This window comes from Pseudophryne corroboree, chromosome 1 (assembly GCF_028390025.1).
Source record: "Pseudophryne corroboree isolate aPseCor3 chromosome 1, aPseCor3.hap2, whole genome shotgun sequence".
Classification (NCBI taxonomy): Eukaryota; Metazoa; Chordata; class Amphibia; order Anura; family Myobatrachidae; genus Pseudophryne; species Pseudophryne corroboree.
This window is the reverse complement of record NC_086444.1, coordinates 850,254,334-850,275,182: the sequence shown is the minus strand read 5'-3', so window position 1 is coordinate 850,275,182 and position 20,849 is coordinate 850,254,334. Positions and strand designations below refer to the sequence as shown.

General features: G+C 42.7%; 1 protein-coding gene across 1 annotated transcript in view; it reads left to right on the top strand.

The window, feature by feature from the left end:
- The window catches only part of BMP3 (bone morphogenetic protein 3), a 91,104-nt gene that overhangs the window by 36,248 nt on the left and 34,007 nt on the right, over window positions 1–20,849 (top strand). The window contains exon 2 of the mRNA XM_063919956.1: window positions 17,661–18,559. Within this exon, the coding sequence (XP_063776026.1) occupies window positions 17,661–18,559 (899 nt within the window). The remainder of the gene's footprint in view (window positions 1–17,660; window positions 18,560–20,849) is intronic.

Below are 20,849 nucleotides of genomic sequence, written 5' to 3'. Positions count from 1 at the left end.
AACCACGGACATGTGGACAAGTGGAGCAGGGCAGGGTCAGGACTATATGACTGTGACAGCCCACTGGGTAGATGTATGGACTCCCGCCGCAAGAACAGCAGCGGCGGCACCAGTAGCAGCATCTCGCAAACGCCAACTCTTTCCTAGGCAGGCTACGCTTTGTATCACCGCTTTCCAGAATACGCACACAGCTGAAAACCTCTTACGGCAACTGAGGAAGATCATCGCGGAATGGCTTACCCCAATTGGACTCTCCTGTGGATTTGTGGCATCGGACAACGCCAGCAATATTGTGTGTGCATTAAATCTGGGCCAATTCCAGCACGTCCCATGTTTTGCACATACCTTGAATTTGGTGGTGCAGAATTTTTTAAAAAACGACAGGGGCGTGCAAGAGATGCTGTCGGTGGCCAGAAGAATTGCGGGACACTTTCGGCGTACAGGCACCACGTACAGAAAACTGGAGCACCACCAAAAACTACTGAACCTGCCCTGCCATCATCTGAAGCAAGAAGTGGTAACGAGGTGGAATTCAACCCTCTATATGCTTCAGAGGTTGGAGGAGCAGCAAAAGGCCATTCAAGCCTATACAATTGAGCACGATATAGTAGGTGGAATGCACCTGTCTCAAGTGCAGTGGAGAATGATTTCAACGTTGTGCAAGGTTCTGATGCCCTTTGAACTTGCCACACGTGAAGTCAGTTCAGACACTGCCAGCCTGAGTCAGGTCATTCCCCTCATCAGGCTTTTGCAGAAGAAGCTGGAGGCATTGAAGGAGGAGCTAACACGGAGCGATTCCGCTAGGCATGTGGGACTTGTGGATGCAGCCCTTAATTCGCTTAACAAGGATTCACGGGTGGTCAATCTGTTGAAATCAGAGCACTACATTTTGGCCACCATGCTCGATCCTAGATTTAAAGCCTACCTTGGATCTCTCTTTCCGGCAGACACAGGTCTGCTGGGGTTGAAAGACCTGCTGGTGACAAAATTGTCAAGTCAAGCGGAACGCGACCTGTCAACATCTCCTCCTTCACATTCTCCCGCAACTGGGGGTGCGAGGAAAAGGCTCAGAATTCCGAGCCCACCCGCTGGCGGTGATGCAGGGCAGTCTGGAGCGACTGCTGATGCTGACATCTGGTCCGGACTGAAGGACCTGACAACGATTACGGACATGTCGTCTACTGTCACTGCATATGATTCTCTCAACATTGATAGAATGGTGGAGGATTATATGAGTGACCGCATCCAAGTAGGCACGTCACACAGTCCGTACTTATACTGGCAGGAAAAAGAGGCAATTTGGAGGCCCTTGCACAAACTGGCTTTATTCTACCTAAGTTGCCCTCCCACAAGTGTGTACTCCGAAAGAGTGTTTAGTGCCGCCGCTCACCTTGTCAGCAATCGGCGTACGAGGTTACATCCAGAAAATGTGGAGAAGATGATGTTCATTAAAATGAATTATAATCAATTCCTCCGCGGAGACATTGACCAGCAGCAATTGCCTCCACAAAGTACACAGGGAGCTGAGATGGTGGATTCCAGTGGGGACGAATTGATAATCTGTGAGGAGGGGGATGTACACGGTGATATATCGGAGGGTGAAGATGAGGTGGACATCTTGCCTCTGTAGAGCCAGTTTGTGCAAGGAGAGATTAATTGCTTCTTTTTTGGGGGGGGTCCAAACCAACCCGTCATATCAGTCACAGTCGTGTGGCAGACCCTGTCACTGAAATGATGGGTTGGTTAAAGTGTGCATGTCCTGTTTTGTTTATACAACATAAGGGTGGGTGGGAGGGCCCAAGGATAATTCCATCTTGCACCTCTTTTTTCTTTTCTTTTTCTTTGCATCATGTGCTGATTGGGGAGGGTTTTTTGGAAGGGACATCCTGCGTGACACTGCAGTGCCACTCCTAGATGGGCCCGGTGTTTGTGTCGGCCACTAGGGTCGCTAATCTTACTCACACAGCTACCTCATTGCGCCTCTTTTTTTCTTTGCGTCATGTGCTGTTTGGGGAGGGTTTTTTGGAAGGGACATCCTGCGTGACACTGCAGTGCCACTCCTAGATGTGCCCGGTGTTTGTGTCGGCCACTAGGGTCGCTAATCTTACTTACACAGCTACCTCATTGCGCCTCTTTTTTTCTTTGCGTCATGTGCTGTTTGGGGAGGGTTTTTTGGAAGGGACATCCTGCGTGACACTGCAGTGCCACTCCTAGATGTGCCCGGTGTTTGTGACGGCCACTAGGGTCGCTAATCTTACTCACACAGTCAGCTACCTCATTGCGCCTCTTTTTTTCTTTGCGTCATGTGCTGTTTGGGGAGGGTTTTTTGGAAGGGCCATCCTGCGTGACACTGCAGTGCCACTCCTAGATGGGCCCGGTGTTTGTGTCGGCCACTAGGGTCGCTAATCTTACTCACACAGCTACCTCATTGCGCCTCTTTTTTTCTTTGCGTCATGTGCTGTTTGGGGAGGGTTTTTTGGAAGGGACATCCTGCGTGACACTGCAGTGCCACTCCTAGATGGGCCCGGTGTTTGTGTCGGCCACTAGGGTCGCTTATCTTACTCACACAGCGACCTCGGTGCAAATTTTAGGACTAAAAATAATATTGTGAGGTGTGAGGTATTCAGAATAGACTGAAAATGAGTGTAAATTATGGTTTTTGAGGTTAATAATACTTTGGGATCAAAATGACCCCCAAATTCTATGATTTAAGCTGTTTTTTAGTGTTTTTGGAAAAAAACACCCGAATCCAAAACACACCCGAATCCGACAAAAATAATTCGGTGAGGTTTTGCCAAAACGCGTTCGAACCCAAAACACGGCCGCGGAACCGAACCCAAAACCAAAACACAAAACCCGAAAAATTTCAGGCGCTCATCTCTAGTATTAACCCTAATTATTTTTTTGCAAGATGTATCCTGTTTTTGAAGTCTTTTCAAGGTTATAGGTCACAAGAGGATGATGGACTTGCTGGCAGATCAGTTCCTGTATTTATTTACAGAGACGGAGAGACATAAGATGCATTGGAGGGAATGGTAATTGTATCGCTGGCCTGTAACTGTAATTGTATGTAACTGTATGTTTTAACTGCTTACTGTATGAGTTATAACTATAGGTATACTGTACTTTGTAATATATATATTGAATCTATATCTTTTTTTTAATAACAAATATATCCAGCCAAATCGCAGCTCTCCTCCAAGCAGTCACCTTGCTGCAGGAAACTCAGGTGGGGCCTGTCCGACCAGGTAGAGCAGTAACAATATTCCCCAATGAAAGAACTGGTGAGGTCACAGCTACCGGTAAGTGTGAGACAGTTCATTGCACAGAGACAACAACACCTCACAGTAAACAGATTAGGAACGGAATGGTAGGATTACACCCTGTCTTGGAAATAGTAACCACCAATGGGGGAACCGATAGTCAGGGAATAATCCTCACCAGGAATAATGCAATGTATTGCCTGTGGCCCACAGATGAGCTGCGATCAATCATTTCAGAATTCCCCGACCCTCGGAAGCATTTAGCCAGATGTCAGAAATTTTTCACAGATCTGGGTAATGCGTATGAACCGACAAACAAACACTGGCGGATATTTTTGAAAGCGTGCCTACCTCCTAATATTGACACCCAAAAATGTATCACTGATTGTAGATTAGAGTCGGATAGTCTTATGACTGACAAAACACAATCTGGAGAATTTAGAGCAAATTAACATGCAACTAGAGTTGTATTTCCCCACAACTGTTAAGTGGAGAAAACATTTTCTCCATAAAACAGAGGGAAAATGAAATGACATCTGAATACTTCCATCAGGACCTGCAAATAATAGATAGATACATGGGGGTATCAGATACAGGGAACGATGCGAATTACAGGAAGGTAGCTGTTTCTGTATTAATGGACGGACTCAATCAGACAGTAAGGGACAGGGTACAAACATTTTTTGCCTGATTGGAGAGGGGCCACAGTAGCTTGTCGTAGAGAGTGCGTGATTGAACACCATAAGAATATTGCTAGGCGTAGAGAACTGCAGGAGGAGAGGCTGGGGATTGAAAGTATACAGGCTCTTACACCAGAGTCTCATCAGCCTAAACCCCAAAAACCCTGGTGGTAAGAAAAGACCTAGAAATTGTTACATTTGTAAAAAAATAAAGGACATTTTGCTAGAGATCGCAAGAGTAGTAGAGCACATAGCCAATATAGACCCCTAGACAGAGAAAACAAGCCACGTTATTAAACACATAGACGGGATCAAGGGACATATAGTAAGGAGTCACGAGCCATATAGAAAACACAGATTCGGTTAATGGGAAGAATGGAATAAATGCAACTTTACCCTTTTGACAGAACTTATTAGGGTTAGGAGGAGGTCCCTAAACTTCTGCTTCTTTCTCTAGCAGAAGTGACCTCTAATTAATTTAACAGAAGTTTTGTTAGAGATGGTATACATATAGCGTGCTCCCGCCCAGCAAGTACGAATTATGTTGGATACCCACGAAGACTAAGGTTGCATTTCGCTGTTCTAGATACATGTCCATCACAGGTAGAGGAAATTATCTAAAAGATACCGGGTTCCCTATGAATTTAGAATGGACAGGACACTGGATTGATGGCTGGGATAGTCCCAGTAGAGATATAACACACATAGATTTTTTTTTTGGGGGGGGGGCAGACCGAGTAGAGAATCATTCCCCTTAGTGCCCAATCCAGATGTCAAACTTTGTAAAATCTTCTTTGCCTCTACCAACTTATCTGTTACTAAACTCTATGTGATTTGTCTTCAAAGCTTCCTCTTCATCTCTTACGTTCACCGACAGGGTTACAGTTGAGACGCCACAGGCCTACTCAATCTTTCAGAGTTCTGCCCAAATCCAGTATATCTCACCAACATAGGGACACCAGTATTAGTGTGCCTGGTCATGCACAAAGGGTGGAGAATGGGAATACGGGTGAAGGGAGACTGTATATAGACACCGATATGCATGATGGCGTGACAGCCTGATGGTGAACGCAAATCTGAAAAATTTTCTTTTTATTATTTCCTTTCTCTTTTCACTCTCCACAGATGGTTTACGTCACACAACTGATAATACACAACAGTTAAACACATTGAAATGCAAGATTTATGTTCCCTACAGAAAGGTCGTTGACCCGGAGAGAACTCGTGACAAAGAGCAGAGTGTAGAGAACCATGTATCACAAAAGTGTCTGTTCCGGGAAGGTTGAGAGGCAGGACTGTTGAAGGGCATCCGAGCACAGATCTAGAACGGTTGTAGTATCATTTTCCTGTCTTTTCCCCTTCTTATTTTCCTCCTTTCCCTAAACGAAATGGATCGATCACAAGAGACTGCGTTTAGGGTTCTATTAGTAATTCTGGTTTTCAAGACAGTTTGTTTTGGTGAGGGTCCCAGAGAGGTCGAGCAGGGATCTGGAATGGGTTCTGATGACGAGTATGAATTTGTAGAATCTCAGGAGCGGCACATCGCTCAAGTAAAGGATAGCATCAGTATGTGCTCTGGTAGTCAGGGAGCTCGGAGGCACTGTGAGGGGTTATTGTCTGATGAATATTGTATTTGTAGGAATTGTGAGAATATAGTTGAGGATGGGTGCATCCAGAGATGTCAGTCCAACCTTAATATCGACATGGACCGTCATCCGTTGAGTGATTACCACTCACTAGTGGGTAAGGTCTTAAACCAGACAGAATGCTGGGTGTGCTCACAGGTACCTCAAGGTCAGAGCAAGTCAGGATTAGTACCGTACCCTTTAGCAATAGATGAGGAACTCGAATTACGGGGTGGGAGACCGGTGGACAAGAAATTCAATATCTCTAGGCCCCCTAGTTTGAAGCTCCACCAGTATCATGTAGACAGGTCCTTATTATGTTTTAATATTTCCAATTACCGAAAACCGGGAAATTGGGAAGTGACGTGGAATAATCAGACAATGACCTTTTCACACAGAGCTGATAGGATACCCATAGACTCTGAACTTGTACACCAAATAGCCAACAGTGGGAGGTATTTTGGTATAGGTATACTCGTGGAAGCAAGACCATGTGGGTTGGAAAAGTATCGCCAGGTTATTGTGCCCATATCATCCAGCCCGATACTTGTACTGAGCAGATGGGAGAACTAGGGATTGGTTTCTTCACTTGGAAAGTTTGTAATATGGTGATGTCATATTTTGTCCCCTATGTTCTCCCAGATGATGCCTATTTCATATGTGGGAGGAAGGCGTACAAGTGGCTTGCCCCGAGCTCAGAGGGATTGTGTTATATTGGGAGAGTACTGCCAGAGGAATTATAAATTATAGGTATATCCATGCGCTAGCGAACTTGATAGATAATATCACTGAGATGTATGACGACACCTTCAGGTATACGGGAAGGGAGATACAAGCTTACAAGCAGGAACTGATTCCACGCAATTGGTTCTCAGGTTTAGGAGAGTGGGCTCAAAATGTCATCATGAGTGTAGGGAAGTTTCTCCTTTGTATCCTGGGAGGCGTCATAATTATTGGTTTGATATTTAGGTGTGTTCGAATTCTGACGCGGCGCAAGCACGGCACAAAATTGATGAGTCTAAGGAGCAAGGGTACTGTTACAGCAGCAGATTTAGTTTACGACCCATCCATAGAGACTGTGATATGATAAGGATTGCAAATGAATTTCATGGCCTGTTTCGTTCACCCGTTTTTCTTTTGTCTCCCCCTCTGCCCAGATACATCCATCCGGAAAAAGACATCAACCCTACCCAAAATGTTTATGTGAATGTATTTTATATATGTGACTTATCTTCATCTCTGCAACCTCCAGTTAATGACACACATAGTCGACAGGTGATATTCACACATACTAGCACTCACATACACTTCCCCCTCCATGTATCATCAACTAAATGTGCACCCCATTTGTTGGAACAAGAAGCCGAAAAGAGCTCGGTAGTGTTTGTTGGCCCATTTACAGACCCTTAATACGGGATGAGAAGGATTTAATGTATACTTCGCAATACCTTGAAGCTTATGTAGAACATATAGGGAACGATGATACATGCCCCTCAGACATGGATTCATACATACATACTTTTACTATCCCACTAGGTCATACATTTCCCACCTACAATTCTCCTTTGACAACTCCAAGCTTCTGTAGATATTGTGTAGATATTTTTCTGTTTAGCGATTAGATAGTGGCAGTTATTGGTGACTGCCAAAGGGTGGACTGTCAAAGTCGAAAAATATTGCAGTACACACATCATGTACAAACTACACACAGGTGGCCTCCGTGCGCGTACTTGCTCTGCTGTGCGTGCGCATATTCGCAATTTGCGTATGGTCGCTCCCACGGTCCTGCGCATTAGCGCGTGGTATGAGTATTTACGGTAGAGTTTGTGAGCGCATGGAAGGCTATCAAAACACATTACATATTTAATCCAAATAGTGCACAATGTACACATAGTCTCCTTGCACCACATCAGAAATTAACAGCAGTTTAAATGGTAACAGAACAAAGGGATTCACCTTTACAGGATAGGGGGGGACAGAACAAGGTTACAAGGTGGTGTTTGGTATCCAGCTGTAGGGTATTGTAAGGGAAACATTCCGGTGTTGGTTTGAGGAAGATCGCATGTTCCTGTGGTTAGTTATGTGCAGGAGCAGAATATAGATATAAACTGTATTTACTGTACATTATGTATGCGGCGGGAATCCAGAGGAGACCACCCACAAGAGCAGTGAAAATAGACATCGCCCACCTATTCAAACAGACCTATGACCTCTCCTGTACTGTAAATGACCATCCCTGTGTCCAATGGACAAAGAGATTACAGTATCCATTGTGTTATGTTTTGGATGAAGTGAATAAAGAGAGCCTGCAGCAGGCCTGGTCAGACACAAGGCTCACAACGTTATCTATCAGATGACCGAGGACCGGACCGGGTTGCACAAGCGAATCCACTCACGTATGTAACATTGACTGTAGCCATTTACTCTGTTATATTGTATTGTATTGTTTGTATTGTAACCCCCTTTCAGCAATAATACGCTGTGGTGTCGGAACCCAGTGGTTTAACTACAGACTGGTGTTGTGTATTTCTTTCCCTGCTAAGGTTTAAAGTGTAATAGCATCACACTGCATTGCTGCATAAGGTTTAAAGTGTAATAGCATCACACTGTATTGCTGCATAAGGTTTAAAGTGTAATAGCATCACACTACATTGCTGCATAAGGTTTAAAGTGTAATAGCATCACACTGCATTGCTGCATAAGGTTTAAAGTGTATTCATTGGGTGTGTACGCGCTGTGTTTACTTTGTACCGTCAGCACAGCGTTTGTACGCAAAGTCCGTACACGATACGGGACTCTGTACGCTAACAGCGTAAAAAGTACGTAAAGTGTGTTTAAGGTATAGCTTTCATTCCTGTATATAAATCAGCATTGTCAGTCCTTAGGTACAATAAGCATGGGTGCAGCAAATCATTCAAGATATGATATGCTCATTAGAGTCATATTTACTCAGCATCAGCCCCATAGGGAGGAATTCCACTGGGCACGAGGCTTAGTGAGGTAAAAAACCTTGCTTACCTCACGCCCAATTTTGGATTACCGCAGGTATGCGCGCTCCTAATAACCGCAGCATCCAATAAAAAGAATGGTTGCAGGGTTTTTAGTGGTGAAAACCCTGTTGCACGTGAAAAAAACAACAACTAAAAACACACTCACCTGTCTGGTGGTCTCTTGGGCTCCCTGATGTCTCCCCTCCATCTTGTCATTGGAGAGGGGGCTGCTGGGAGGCTCCAGGGTGCTGGGAGGCACAAGAGCTGCTGGCATATGTTGTTCTCCCAGCAGCCGGATTCAGGTGAGATGACACTCGCGAGGGATGGTCACACACACTGGGTGTCACTCACACACAGTCATGCACACTTACACTCACACACTTGCAAATACTCACACACACTTCATACATACTCACTGCTAGAGAGGACTGGCTCCTGACGGTGGAGGAAGAAGACCCCGCTTTGGAAGGTGAGTAATAACTGACTGATTAAGCCAATAGGAAACTTCCAGTTGCTTAATTAGTCGTCAGGGGGTGGTGCCACAGGGGTGCCAGAGCAAGTCTTTGTGATTTTTCTTAAAAATAACGATTTTAGAAAAAATCAGACTTGCTCTGGAGGAACATGAAAATAGGTTGTGCTGATTTCTATAAAAACCACCGCATCTCATTTCCTATCCTGAATATTGAATACCAAAACCCTGCGGGTGTGGGAATAACCCCATACTGCAAAGTGTTTTAAATTTCCCACCTGCAATTGGATTTCCCCATAATATTTGCTCTATATACTGTATGGTACTTGTAGAGTATGTATATACTGTACACAGAATATGTTTTAGTGTAAGGTAAATTTGGAAACCAATTGATAAAATGTACATGCCACTGCAATATAACATTCCTAAACATTTCAAATCACACGAATACCCCTTTTCCACCTAAAACCCGGGTCCATCCTGGATAACTAAACACGGTTTTTGACACAGCGGCTTGAAACCCCGTTCACACCGCAGGCTGGACCTGGGTTAGTTGCTGGTCTTCAATCTGCCGACACTTGGAGACATCTCCAAGCATCCGTGATCTGGCTCTCCATAGGCTTTTACTGGGACCTGGGTTTTCACTGCACTGTTACCGGGTCTAACCCTTGTAGGTACCCAGGTCATATTCCCGGGTCACTGGACACAGGTTATTTTTCAAGAACCCTTTTCTACTGAGCCACAACTCGGGTTGACCCGACTATAACCAGGGTTATTGTGGTAGTGGAAAACAGGGACGGATCTAGACTTTTCTTTAGGGGGGGGCGGTTTACTGTTTAATCTTGACTCCTCCCTCTACAGTCCCAACTCCTCCCATCTGCAATCCTAACTCCTCCTCTCTCAATTCTGACTGAACTTTTTGAGTGAGACTGAGATAGAGCTTTGTGATTGTTCTATGTACATGTGACTGTGCTGAGGGGTAATTGTATTTATTAGCCCTAGTACCCACACACCAGCAAGTGAGGGGCAAATACTCTGTAACCCTTGCTCTCCTGGATCCTCTATGCTGCTGTGGTATAAGCTGCAGCACATCGTTCTGCCTAAGAGCTCTCTTCTGCTCAAAAGTGGGCATGGCTATGACTGTGTTGGGGGGGGGGGGGGCGGTCGCCCCCTTCACCCCCCCCCCCCCCACCCCCACCCCTAAATCCGGCCCTGGTGGAAAAGGGGTATTAGTAGTAAGGTCTGATATTTTGATGTTATGTAATTTATTTTGTCAGTGGGATGCTACAGCGTGTTTGTGTATGGACACACTTTCTAATTTACAGTAGGGCGTGCATTATTCAGTCTGCTCACTGATTAAACTGTAAGACTCACTCTTTATACAGAAAGCATTTAGGAGAGTCTTGCATAATTTGTGTATAAAACTGTACATATATAAAGACATAAAGACAGTGGGGTAAATTTACTAAGGGGGTTCTATTTAACATGGGATGTTGCCCATAGCAACCAATCAGATCCCGGGTATTATCTTCTAGAAGGTGCTACATAAATTAGAAGTAGAATCTGACTGGTTGCTATGGGCAACATCCCATCTTAAATAGAACTTCCATCTTAATAAATTTAGCCCACTATTTCTTGAATTTTCAGAGCTCTATGCATTTTGTCCAATGAACAGCAATATAAACATCACCTATAGGTGGTCGTAACTAGTGAAAACTAAGAAAATGGTAAAGTGCAGTCAATCATACAGCAATGAAAGTTTGCATATTTTATATCTAAAAGGCCAATTTTATTACTGTTATCCTTAATTTATATAGAGCCAAAGTGTTCCACAGTCTCTCTTATGTTAACAGTGTGTAATTATAGTATTAAAAACTGGACTCATAAGGAAATTCCATTGTGTGGGATTGCATTGAGCTGTAGATTCTTGAATCAGCCCTTCATGGTGGGTTTCTCATTAGATTAGGAATAGTAACTCTTTTATTTCTAGATTGCTCAATTTAGAGTTAGCAGTGGTCTACAGCAGTAGTTCTCAACCTCGGTCCTCAAGTACCCCCAACAGTTCATGTTTTCCAGGTCACCTAGCAGTTGAACAGGTGTATTCATTACTCACTGACACATTATAAAAGACCCACTGGTGGAGCAAATTATTTCACTTGCAATCCTGTGAGGAGACCTGGAAAACATGAACTGTTGGGGGTACTTGGGGACCGAGGTTGAGAACCACTAGTCTACAGCACAATACAAAAAAAAAGTTAAAACCATCATAAATCATACTACTGCTATCAACAGCAGCTGGATTATACCAAGGAGACAGCGGCTGTCAATATGTTCATTAGAACTTGTCTTAGGGCAGGGCAAGTCATTTTGCTGTGGGCCTTCATTTTAACATTCAATAAATGAATAATAATTTTACCTACATGGGTTCTGTCACTCCTCCAAGTCCAATGTTCAAAACAGACCATGAGTTGTCAATACCCCTCCTCTGTAAACTCGCATGTATGTATGTATGTATGTATGTATGGACAGATCACGGAGGAAGAGCTTTGACAACACTGCTGTATGAGATATATGTATTAAGCCTTAGAAAGTGATAAAGTAAAGATGGATAAAGAGTGATAAAGTACCAGCCAACCAGCTTCTGTCATTTTTCAAACACAGCCTGTAACATGGCAGTTAGGAAGCTGATTGGCTAGTACTTTATCACTCTTTATTACTCTTCACTTTATCACTTTCTAAGGCTTAATACATTTGGGCCCATGGAGAAATAAAGAATGCATTCTTGGGCAGTGACAGAGCTCAGGGGACCCAGCAGATTGGGTGGATTGTTCATTCTTTGTATATGTCCCAAATGTCACTATTTTGGTGAACAACCACGATTTGTGAGCTTTGTCCCGCAGTCCTAATATAGATGTTTGGGAGGTATAGCCCTTTCACCAGAGAAAGGGTGCAGCTGTGGTCGACACTTAAAATGTACTGTAGTTTATACACAGTGAAAGGGACAGGGATGGCCAGTGCGTAGTAAGCACTGAGCATACCCTTGTGACACGTGGCCATGTCCCTTATCATATCAATGCCCAATTATTCTGATGAAAAGTTGGGAGTTATAGTATAATTTGTAAACCAAACTTCTTGAGCAGACTCCACTTACCGAACTTCATTAAAAATGTTATTATTAGTTATGGGTGATGTTTGTTTGGATATGGTGCACTTTGTGCCTGTCTCCTTCTGTTTATCAGTCTATGGGTGCATCCCCTAGTGTTAGACCTCTAGTGCTAGGAGTCGCTCGGAGACGGAGTTATATGATGTAGTTTCCTGTTCCTCCATCTCAGAGAGAGAGTGAGGAGAGTTTGACACACAGAGAGACTGAGAGACAGAGTCCTGGTGTACAAGTGTGCAGAACTGAGACTGGGAGCAGATCTCAGCTACAGAGACTCACAGTGTTCCAGTGCATACATCATCTTCTCTACAGTGGGAGTCAGACTGCACGGCTGTGCAGTCCTCCATGCTTCACCACCACAGACATCTCCTGATAAGTACCACTACCTAATGCTGTTACCTTGTGTGATATATGGGCTCCTGATTATCGCTATCAGTGTTACATCTGAGTCACCTGTGTTCACTAAATAAACCTGCATTACTGTTTAAGTCACAAAGTGTGTGGACTCGCGTCACTGACCCAGATAGCCCAGAACACTCTGCCAACAATGTTATCCTTTAGCAGTAGCTCCTACAATCAAAAATTTTGGCAGATCAAATTTACTATTGCAGCTGTATTTGTGATTGGTATGTAGTCAAAATGTCATTATTCAGAATGTTGATATGGACATTATGTCGATAGACAAAATGTTGACATTCACAGTTTACACATTGACATGTCAACGGGCACAATTCTGACAAGTCATGTTAGTGCTAGAGTTAAGGTTAGGCGGCGGTTAGGGTAGTGTTAGGGTTAGGGCTTAAATGCACGATAAACGCTATATCAACATGTGGAATGTCAACATTCACAATGTCCCTATTCTGGCATTACTAATATAGTGAATGTCGACATTTCACATGTCAGCATAAAGTCCATGTTTGAATGTTCACATTTTCTGCCACATCCTTTGTAATTGATGTATATAATTTTCATATGCATGTTAGATATGTTAGGCTTCATACTAATGGGCATTCCTTTTAACAATGTAATATTCATTTTTAAAGTTTATTTATCACAATGATCGCAGCTCTCGGCAGGACTGTGTAAACCAAAGCTTACTCACAGTGGCTGTCAGAACTGGTGAGCTGGGCCCAGGAAATCTGCCTTTGATAACACAGACCCTAGGCTCGGAACACATACAAAACAGGGGCGACGTGCTGCATTTTGTAGTATGGTCCCCATTGCTGCCCTCCACATGCCACAGCATGTCAATCATGTAGAATTATCAATGCAAAAACATGCCAGATCCACCTACAAACAGGACTTGCATGCAACTCTTTTTGTTCAATAATTCTGTAATATTAGAGCTTTCTCAGAGCACAGCAATTAGGTTAGTGTAATACAGCACATTGAGCAGCAATGTCTTTTCAGCCAAAGAAAGAAAGCATTCAGAAGTTATTTGACCGGCACGTAATATTCTCCAAGGGGGTAATTCTGAGTTGATCGCAGCAGCAAATTTGTTAGCAGTTGGGCAAAACCATGTGCACTGCAGGTGGGGCAGATATAACATGTGCAGAGAGAGTTAGATTTGGGTGGGTTAATTTGTTTCTGTGCAGGGTAAATACTGGCTGATTTATTTTTACACTACAATTTAGATTTCAGTTTGAACACACCCCACCCAAATCTAACTCTCTCTGCATATGTTATATCTGCCCCCCCCCCCCCCTGCAGTGCACATGGTTTTGCCCAACTGCTAACAAATTTGCTGCTGCAATCAACTTTAAATTAGGCCCTATGCTGCGGCAAGGCGTTATGAACGCACTTCTAGCACTGCTAATAGCGAGGACAAATACAAGGTTTCGGCTATACATTTGCATTTACTTTTTAACTTTATTGAGATAATGTTTGACCACAGACATGTCTTGTGTGCTCTTTAGCATCACTGTGATCCTATGGTGTCAAACAAATTAAACCACTGTCCTAAGTATAATTTTAAATTCTATTCAGTTAACCACAATAGGCCATTTTCAAGGTATTTCCTTGTGTGATCACATATAGGAAAATTACAGATGCGGTCACTTGTGAATGATCAGGGATATACAAGTTTGGGTATAAAGGTTGATGAAACACTGCAACAAATGTCTCTCTCTTTTCTGCTATTGCAAATGTGTAATATTGAAGTTTCAAAGTTAAGCAATTGTGTCCTGTACATGATTGGTTAAGCCAATAGTGTAGCCTTTGCTTATGGTGTTTTAGGCTCTCTGTTATTGCAATGTTTTAGAATACATCGCCATCTACTGGTCTTCACTATATTTTGTTACCACATGAAATCTGCAAATTCTTACAGCAGCACATACTTAGTGAGGTTTGTCTCAAACATGTTTGTTATATATTCATATATTCATTAATAATAACCAACACATCTTTCCGTTATCAGTTAATTTATATAGAAGGCAATAATAAAAGCATGCAAACATTTGGTGGTGTATAGGTTCATGTAAATTACAGACCACAATGGATTTGTACTCAGCTTATATTTATATCCCGTTACATGTGGAAAGCCAGCTTGGGCCATGGTAAGTTGTGTATAGTAAGGGACTGGTCTTATGGCATAATCAGACTTCATTACATTATTATATTGTATACATTATCGCGCTCTACACTATCAATGGGAGTAGGTATACACATTTGTATGCCTGAAGTGTCACTTTAAAATACTTCTGTTTAAGTGTGATATATCCTGCTGAGCTATATATCTCAGCATACACACACCTGGACAGATCGTATTATAGAATGCGCTACACATTTTTATTATTTTTTTATTAAATTAAACCAATTCAGTTAATTAACTGCCAAATGCAATGAATTTTTACTGCACCCCAGCTTCCCATAAAAAGCATTAGATAGTGACAAAATCATAGTCACGTCTGCTCACCCCAAGAGGACTGGTAAGAACCCTGTCTTAGGTGTCACCATCCAAAGGTACGGGGCTCCCAACATGTCTCTCTTCACCCAAACCACCACTCCAGTTACTGCTATGGTGAGTATGGATAGCATGAGGTACATAGGGTCAGGAGAGGGAATGATTGTACCTGGAAATAAACAGATTACTACTTTCCATTCCTGCCTCTCCCCATCTCAAAGTCAGTCACCATATTCACTCTGCAGTGAGTGGTTGATGACCTGAGGGGAGTGGGTGAGGGGGGAAGGGGGGTGGGGGGGGGGGGGAAGAGACAGACCAGGCTTTGAATGTCAATTAAACAAAAAATATATGTCGCACACACTACTGGACACACAGCACCCTGCTGACGCTGGCAGTCGCAGGCAGTATCTGGGAGTGTGTCCCCACACACAGCAATCCACTGCCTCTACAAGCTTTCCTCAGCACTTCATTCATTCAAACTGTCACACTTTACAATCAATCTAAAATCCTCAGGCAAAGCACTGATTGTCCAGCAATGCTTCGCGGTGAGGATTTTAGATTGATTATAAAGTCTGCCACAATCTGGATAAATGGAGCTCAGAGCTTGTAGGAGGACAAAGTTCTTGCAGGCACTCTATGTGCTACAGGGTGCAATATCGGCGGGCAGGGGTGGAGGTGCAGTTGGCAGAGGGAGATGGGTGGGGGTCTCAGTGCCCCCTCAAATCCCTCACCCGGGGCACGTGACCCCCTAGCCCTCCTCTAGTTGCGGTCTTGGCATTATACAGTACATAGCTTGCCAGAATTTCAATAGAGAAAATCAACCATCAGAGACATTTCAGATAAATGTGGATGCTGCGCTATGGTGTAGATCAGTGGTTCCCAACCTCAAGTACCCCCAACAGTTCATGTTTTCCAGGTCACCAAGCAGTTGAACAGGTGTATTCATTACTCACTGACACATTTTAAAAGACCCACAGGTGGAGCTAATTATTTCACTTGCAATCCTGTGAGGAGACCTGGAAAATATGAAATGTTGGGGGTATTGAGGACTGCAGTTGGGAACCACTAGTGTAGATAAGGCTTTTACAGTTGACAGTCACTTAGTAATCTTAAGAGGGAACTATTTTTAACAAATCTTCCACTTCATATTAAAGGGATTACTGCATAATTTAATGTTCTTATACTAATTAGTTTCTGTTAAACATTTATGACGTTTCATTTTTCAACTGCGCTTGGAGGATGAACACCGTATTGAAAGAAACATATAATTAGATTATTAAAAATTGGGCACATGGTGTCTGAGTGAAAGACTAAGCCTGGTTCTCATATTCTTTGGTCAGTTTCCAGTCCAGGCTGAATGTACACACATGCTGTACTTTACTTATATTTTCCACAAGACTCCGTTTTACAGCTCTCCAGTGTTTCTGAGCATAAGAGTCCGTGTTTCTGCCAGTTTCGCCAGTGTGGGCGCAGTCACAGCCCATGAAGGGAGCTTAGCAAGCTGGATAAAAAAAAAGTATGTTTTTCTCTTTGTATTGGAATTGTATCCATGGACTTTTACTGTTAGGGAAAATATCATATGTGGTGGCTTTTTTGCATGATTGCTTCAGAAATTAAATAAACTGAAGCAGCGAACGGAAAGTTGCTGGCTATTGTCTAGGTGATATTATCCTACATGTAAAAATCTTACTCTCTTGTATAGATGGCTTAATGAGAAAGGGCAACTATTTCTACAGAAAGCAGGTCTAAGGGGTTAGAGCTCCGATGTATGATATACATCACCAGCATCATTACTAGAACGAGTATAGATGCCTATGTTACTTTGCTGAATCTCAGTAGCATAAGGTCTTGGGACCCAGGCGATAACTTGTGCTTTTACAGAACTGCTGCTTACCATCATTTTGGTATTGGATACTTTGGGTCATCTGTGAAATATCCCCTGTTGTGTTTTGTTGACTTCATGTGCAGTTGACATATCCAAAGTATGTTAATCTTGTTAATGCCCTGGTTAAACATAAATGAAGTATTGTAACTTGTCAATATCAGACAGCAAAATATAACTGCAATACCAAAGAAAAGAGAGAGCAACATTATATACTGTAGGCCACAAGCTCAGATTTCTAAAGCCGTATTTTTAGGGGGGGGGGAAGAAGGAAACTCTCAGATCATGGACACTCTGCCTATATTTATAAGTAGAGTGCCACTTACCTGAGAGTTTCCTTTTCCTTTGTTTCCTAACTTGCTACAGTTTTACTCTCTTGGCGCACCTCCACTATTTAATATCTACATTGTTATATATTTACTAATTTGTGATACAGTGGACAGTCCTATAACTCCTACCATTATAACAAGGAGTACCAGTGCTCAACTACTCCCCCCCTACTCCAACTACTCCCCCCTACTCAAACTACTCCCACCTACTCCGGTTTGTTACTGTTGTCTGGGTTGTTATAGAAGCCATATTTAGTATTCCACAGATTGTAGGTAGACATGACAATAAATGAATATATGGTTGATGCTGTTGTGATTTTGAAGATGATTAATTGTTTTTCTTATGCCATTTTTTAACAGGGGACATAGAGAATTCAAGTCGACACATTTTCAATTTGACCTCACTTACGTCTTCGGAAAATATACTGTCGGCTACATGTCATTTTTACCTGGGAGATATTTTAAACAGCAGCTTAAGATGTCTACATTCACCCCAGTGCCATCGACGTGGGCACAGAAAGCCCGAACTATCCATTGATTTAACAGTGTCCAGTTTCTCATCTCTTGAGAACCAAACAAGAGTTTTGGGAAATTTTCTTATAAACATTTCTACATCCTACCGTGACTTTCCTTCTTGGCAGTGGAAGGACATTACTCAAGTCTTACGTGAGGCCAAACGATATGGAGAAAACCTCATTGGAATCAACATAACTATTGATACTCCAACTCAACGAAGGAAGCAAATCTTAGGACATAAGCCTTATATCTTGGTATATGCTAATGACTCTGCCATTTCTGAACCTGATAGTGTTGTTTCCAACTTGCATGGACAACACAGTCCTAGAGTTCAAAAAACACATCATAAAGTTGGACTGGTAGAGCACAGGAGTAGACGATCAACTGATATTCTGTTACCACTGCAAAACAATGAGCTACCGGGTGCTGAGTACCAGTATAATGAAGATGAAGAGGGTTGGGAGGAGAAGAAGCCCTACAAAACACTTCAAGTACAGCCAGCAGAGAAAGGAAAAGCTAAGAAAAAGCTAAGGAAAAGTGGGCGACAGAAAAGCCAAACACTACAGTTCGATGAGCAGACCCTGAAAAAAGCGAGAAGAAAGCAGTGGAATGAACCACGAAAGTGTGCACGGCGCTATCTTAAAGTAGACTTTGCAGACATTGGCTGGAGCGATTGGATTATTTCCCCTAAATCCTTTGATGCATATTATTGCTCAGGTGCATGCCAGTTCCCGATGCCAAAGGTACTGTAAATATTTTTATAGTATTTTTACACTAGCTTTTATATCAACATATATTTTCATGCAGTGCTGGGCAGGAAAGTGCATGTCTTTTTTATGAACTGTTCATCTTTTTTTTTTAATCAATAAAATATCCCAGCTGTTTTATTAGGGAGCCCTCTGAAGCCGTAAATAAGTAATATTTTTATGTCTGTTCTATAAGTGTAGTTGTTAAAATAGTGAGATTTAAAAACTGAAGGTTTATGTGAAGGAATTTCTTGTACAGTATCCAAACACTAATGCCTCGCTATGTAGAAAAGCACGACCTTTTGTCCGCTTGTGGAGGTTCATGTTCCACATCTTTTTGCATTTGTTATTATCCACATTTCACACGTTTACCAAAAACCAGGCAAGCTCTTATTCTCTCTCTCATCAAGTTCTCCTTAAAGGGAAAGTACATCTTCACCCATGCACACTTATATTTATTTTATATGCAGTAATATATATTTGTGAAACTTTTATTTAGGGAACTATAGCATATATATACCTGCATACCGTGTACAATGTATCCAATCCAACTGCACTGAAAACAGACATACTCGGCGGGATGTAATGGAGTCCAACGTCACCGAAATGTGCGGGATGCCGGACGATCTTGGACATTTTTTTAAAGGGGCACACACTTACAAGGCAAAACCATGCCTTTTGCCTTGTCAGTAATTATTCCTTTAAAAAACGTCCGAGATCGGCCAGCATCCCGCACCTTTCGGTGATCTCGAACCCCTGTATATCCTTCCGATCATATCTATATAGAACTGAGGGGAAAGGAATTAAAATAAAAGTGTAGCTATAGAATAACAGAAATATGTAAACTGAAATTTTTGTTATATATTTGGAACTATAAACATATATAGGCAAAAAAATTAAATAAATTATATATATATATATATATATTTATATTAATGAAATATATTGCTGACTGGTCACTGGTCTGGGAAAATTAAAATACAGCTTATACCTGTATCAAATACACCTGAGCCAACGTATACAAGCACAAAGCTGAAATGTATAAAGTATGTAGTCTAGTGAAAATTCTATTTTCCCTGTGATTTCATTGGTTTTAAAACAGTAATATTTACCAAAAGCAAACAACTTGTATTCAATTTGCCAGATTAGATGTTGTTGTCCAGATTTATTTTTATTGTCAAAAATAGAAAATATTGTGGTTTAAGAAACAGCAAAAAAAAAAACCCTGCAGTAAATAAAGTGGTTGTTGTAAGTGGCCTGATAGCTCAGTGGCATGGTGCCTGGGATACAGTATCTTTTCTGTCACATAGCAGAAAAATAAATAAAGATGAAATAAAGAATTAAAATGGAAACTTACTCCCTCGGCTTCTATAATTAATAGTGTTACTTGGCTTCAGACCTGGTCACCTCTGCACGCACCTAGAGATGCCCAGTCCAATGCTAAGCAGCTCCGGACAACATACAGTACCCATGTGGGTACCAGAGAAATAGTCAATAGTTAACTCACTAATAAACAGAGGCGGCTGCAGCACCGTTCAGAGGGGGCCCTTAGCACATATAAACATACGTGTTATGCTGTATGTAATATGTGTACTGGCTGGTTATCCTGGGGATTGGCAATGATGTGTGTATTAAGCTGCCGTGCTGCATACGGGACTCAGCATTAAGCTTCACTCTCCTTCTAAGCCAGCTCCCAGACTCCAATGGTAGTCTGGGGTGGGCTTAGAAGGAGAGGGAAGCCTAATGCTAACTCCTGGGTGCTTAATACACACAGTGCTGATCCCCAGGTTAAAATGCCAGCACATATATTACACACCACATCTCCTTCCCTCCCAATCCCCCGCTCTGTGTGGTCGGCGCTCCAGCCCACCACTGCTAATAAAGTAATAAAACATAGGGGGTCATTCCGAGTTGATTGCTAGCTGCCGTTCACTGCGCAGCGATCATTGAAAAAAAACGGCTAATCTGCGCATGCGTATGCACCGCAATGCGCACGCGCATCGTACGGGTACGAAGTCCTTTGTGGTTTTGCACTGGTTCTAGCGACGATTCCAATCGCACAGCCGAATGCAAGGGGATTGACAGGAAGAGGGCGTTTATGGGTGTCAACTGACCGTTTTCTGGGAGTGGTTGGAAAAACTCAGGCGTGGCCGGGCGTTTGCTGGGCAGGTATCTGACGTCATTACCGTGTCACTCGTCGCAGCAATCATCGCACAGGATAAGTAACTACAGGGCTGGTCTTGTTTTGCACAAAATGTGTTTGCAGGCGCTCTGCTGCACAGGCGTT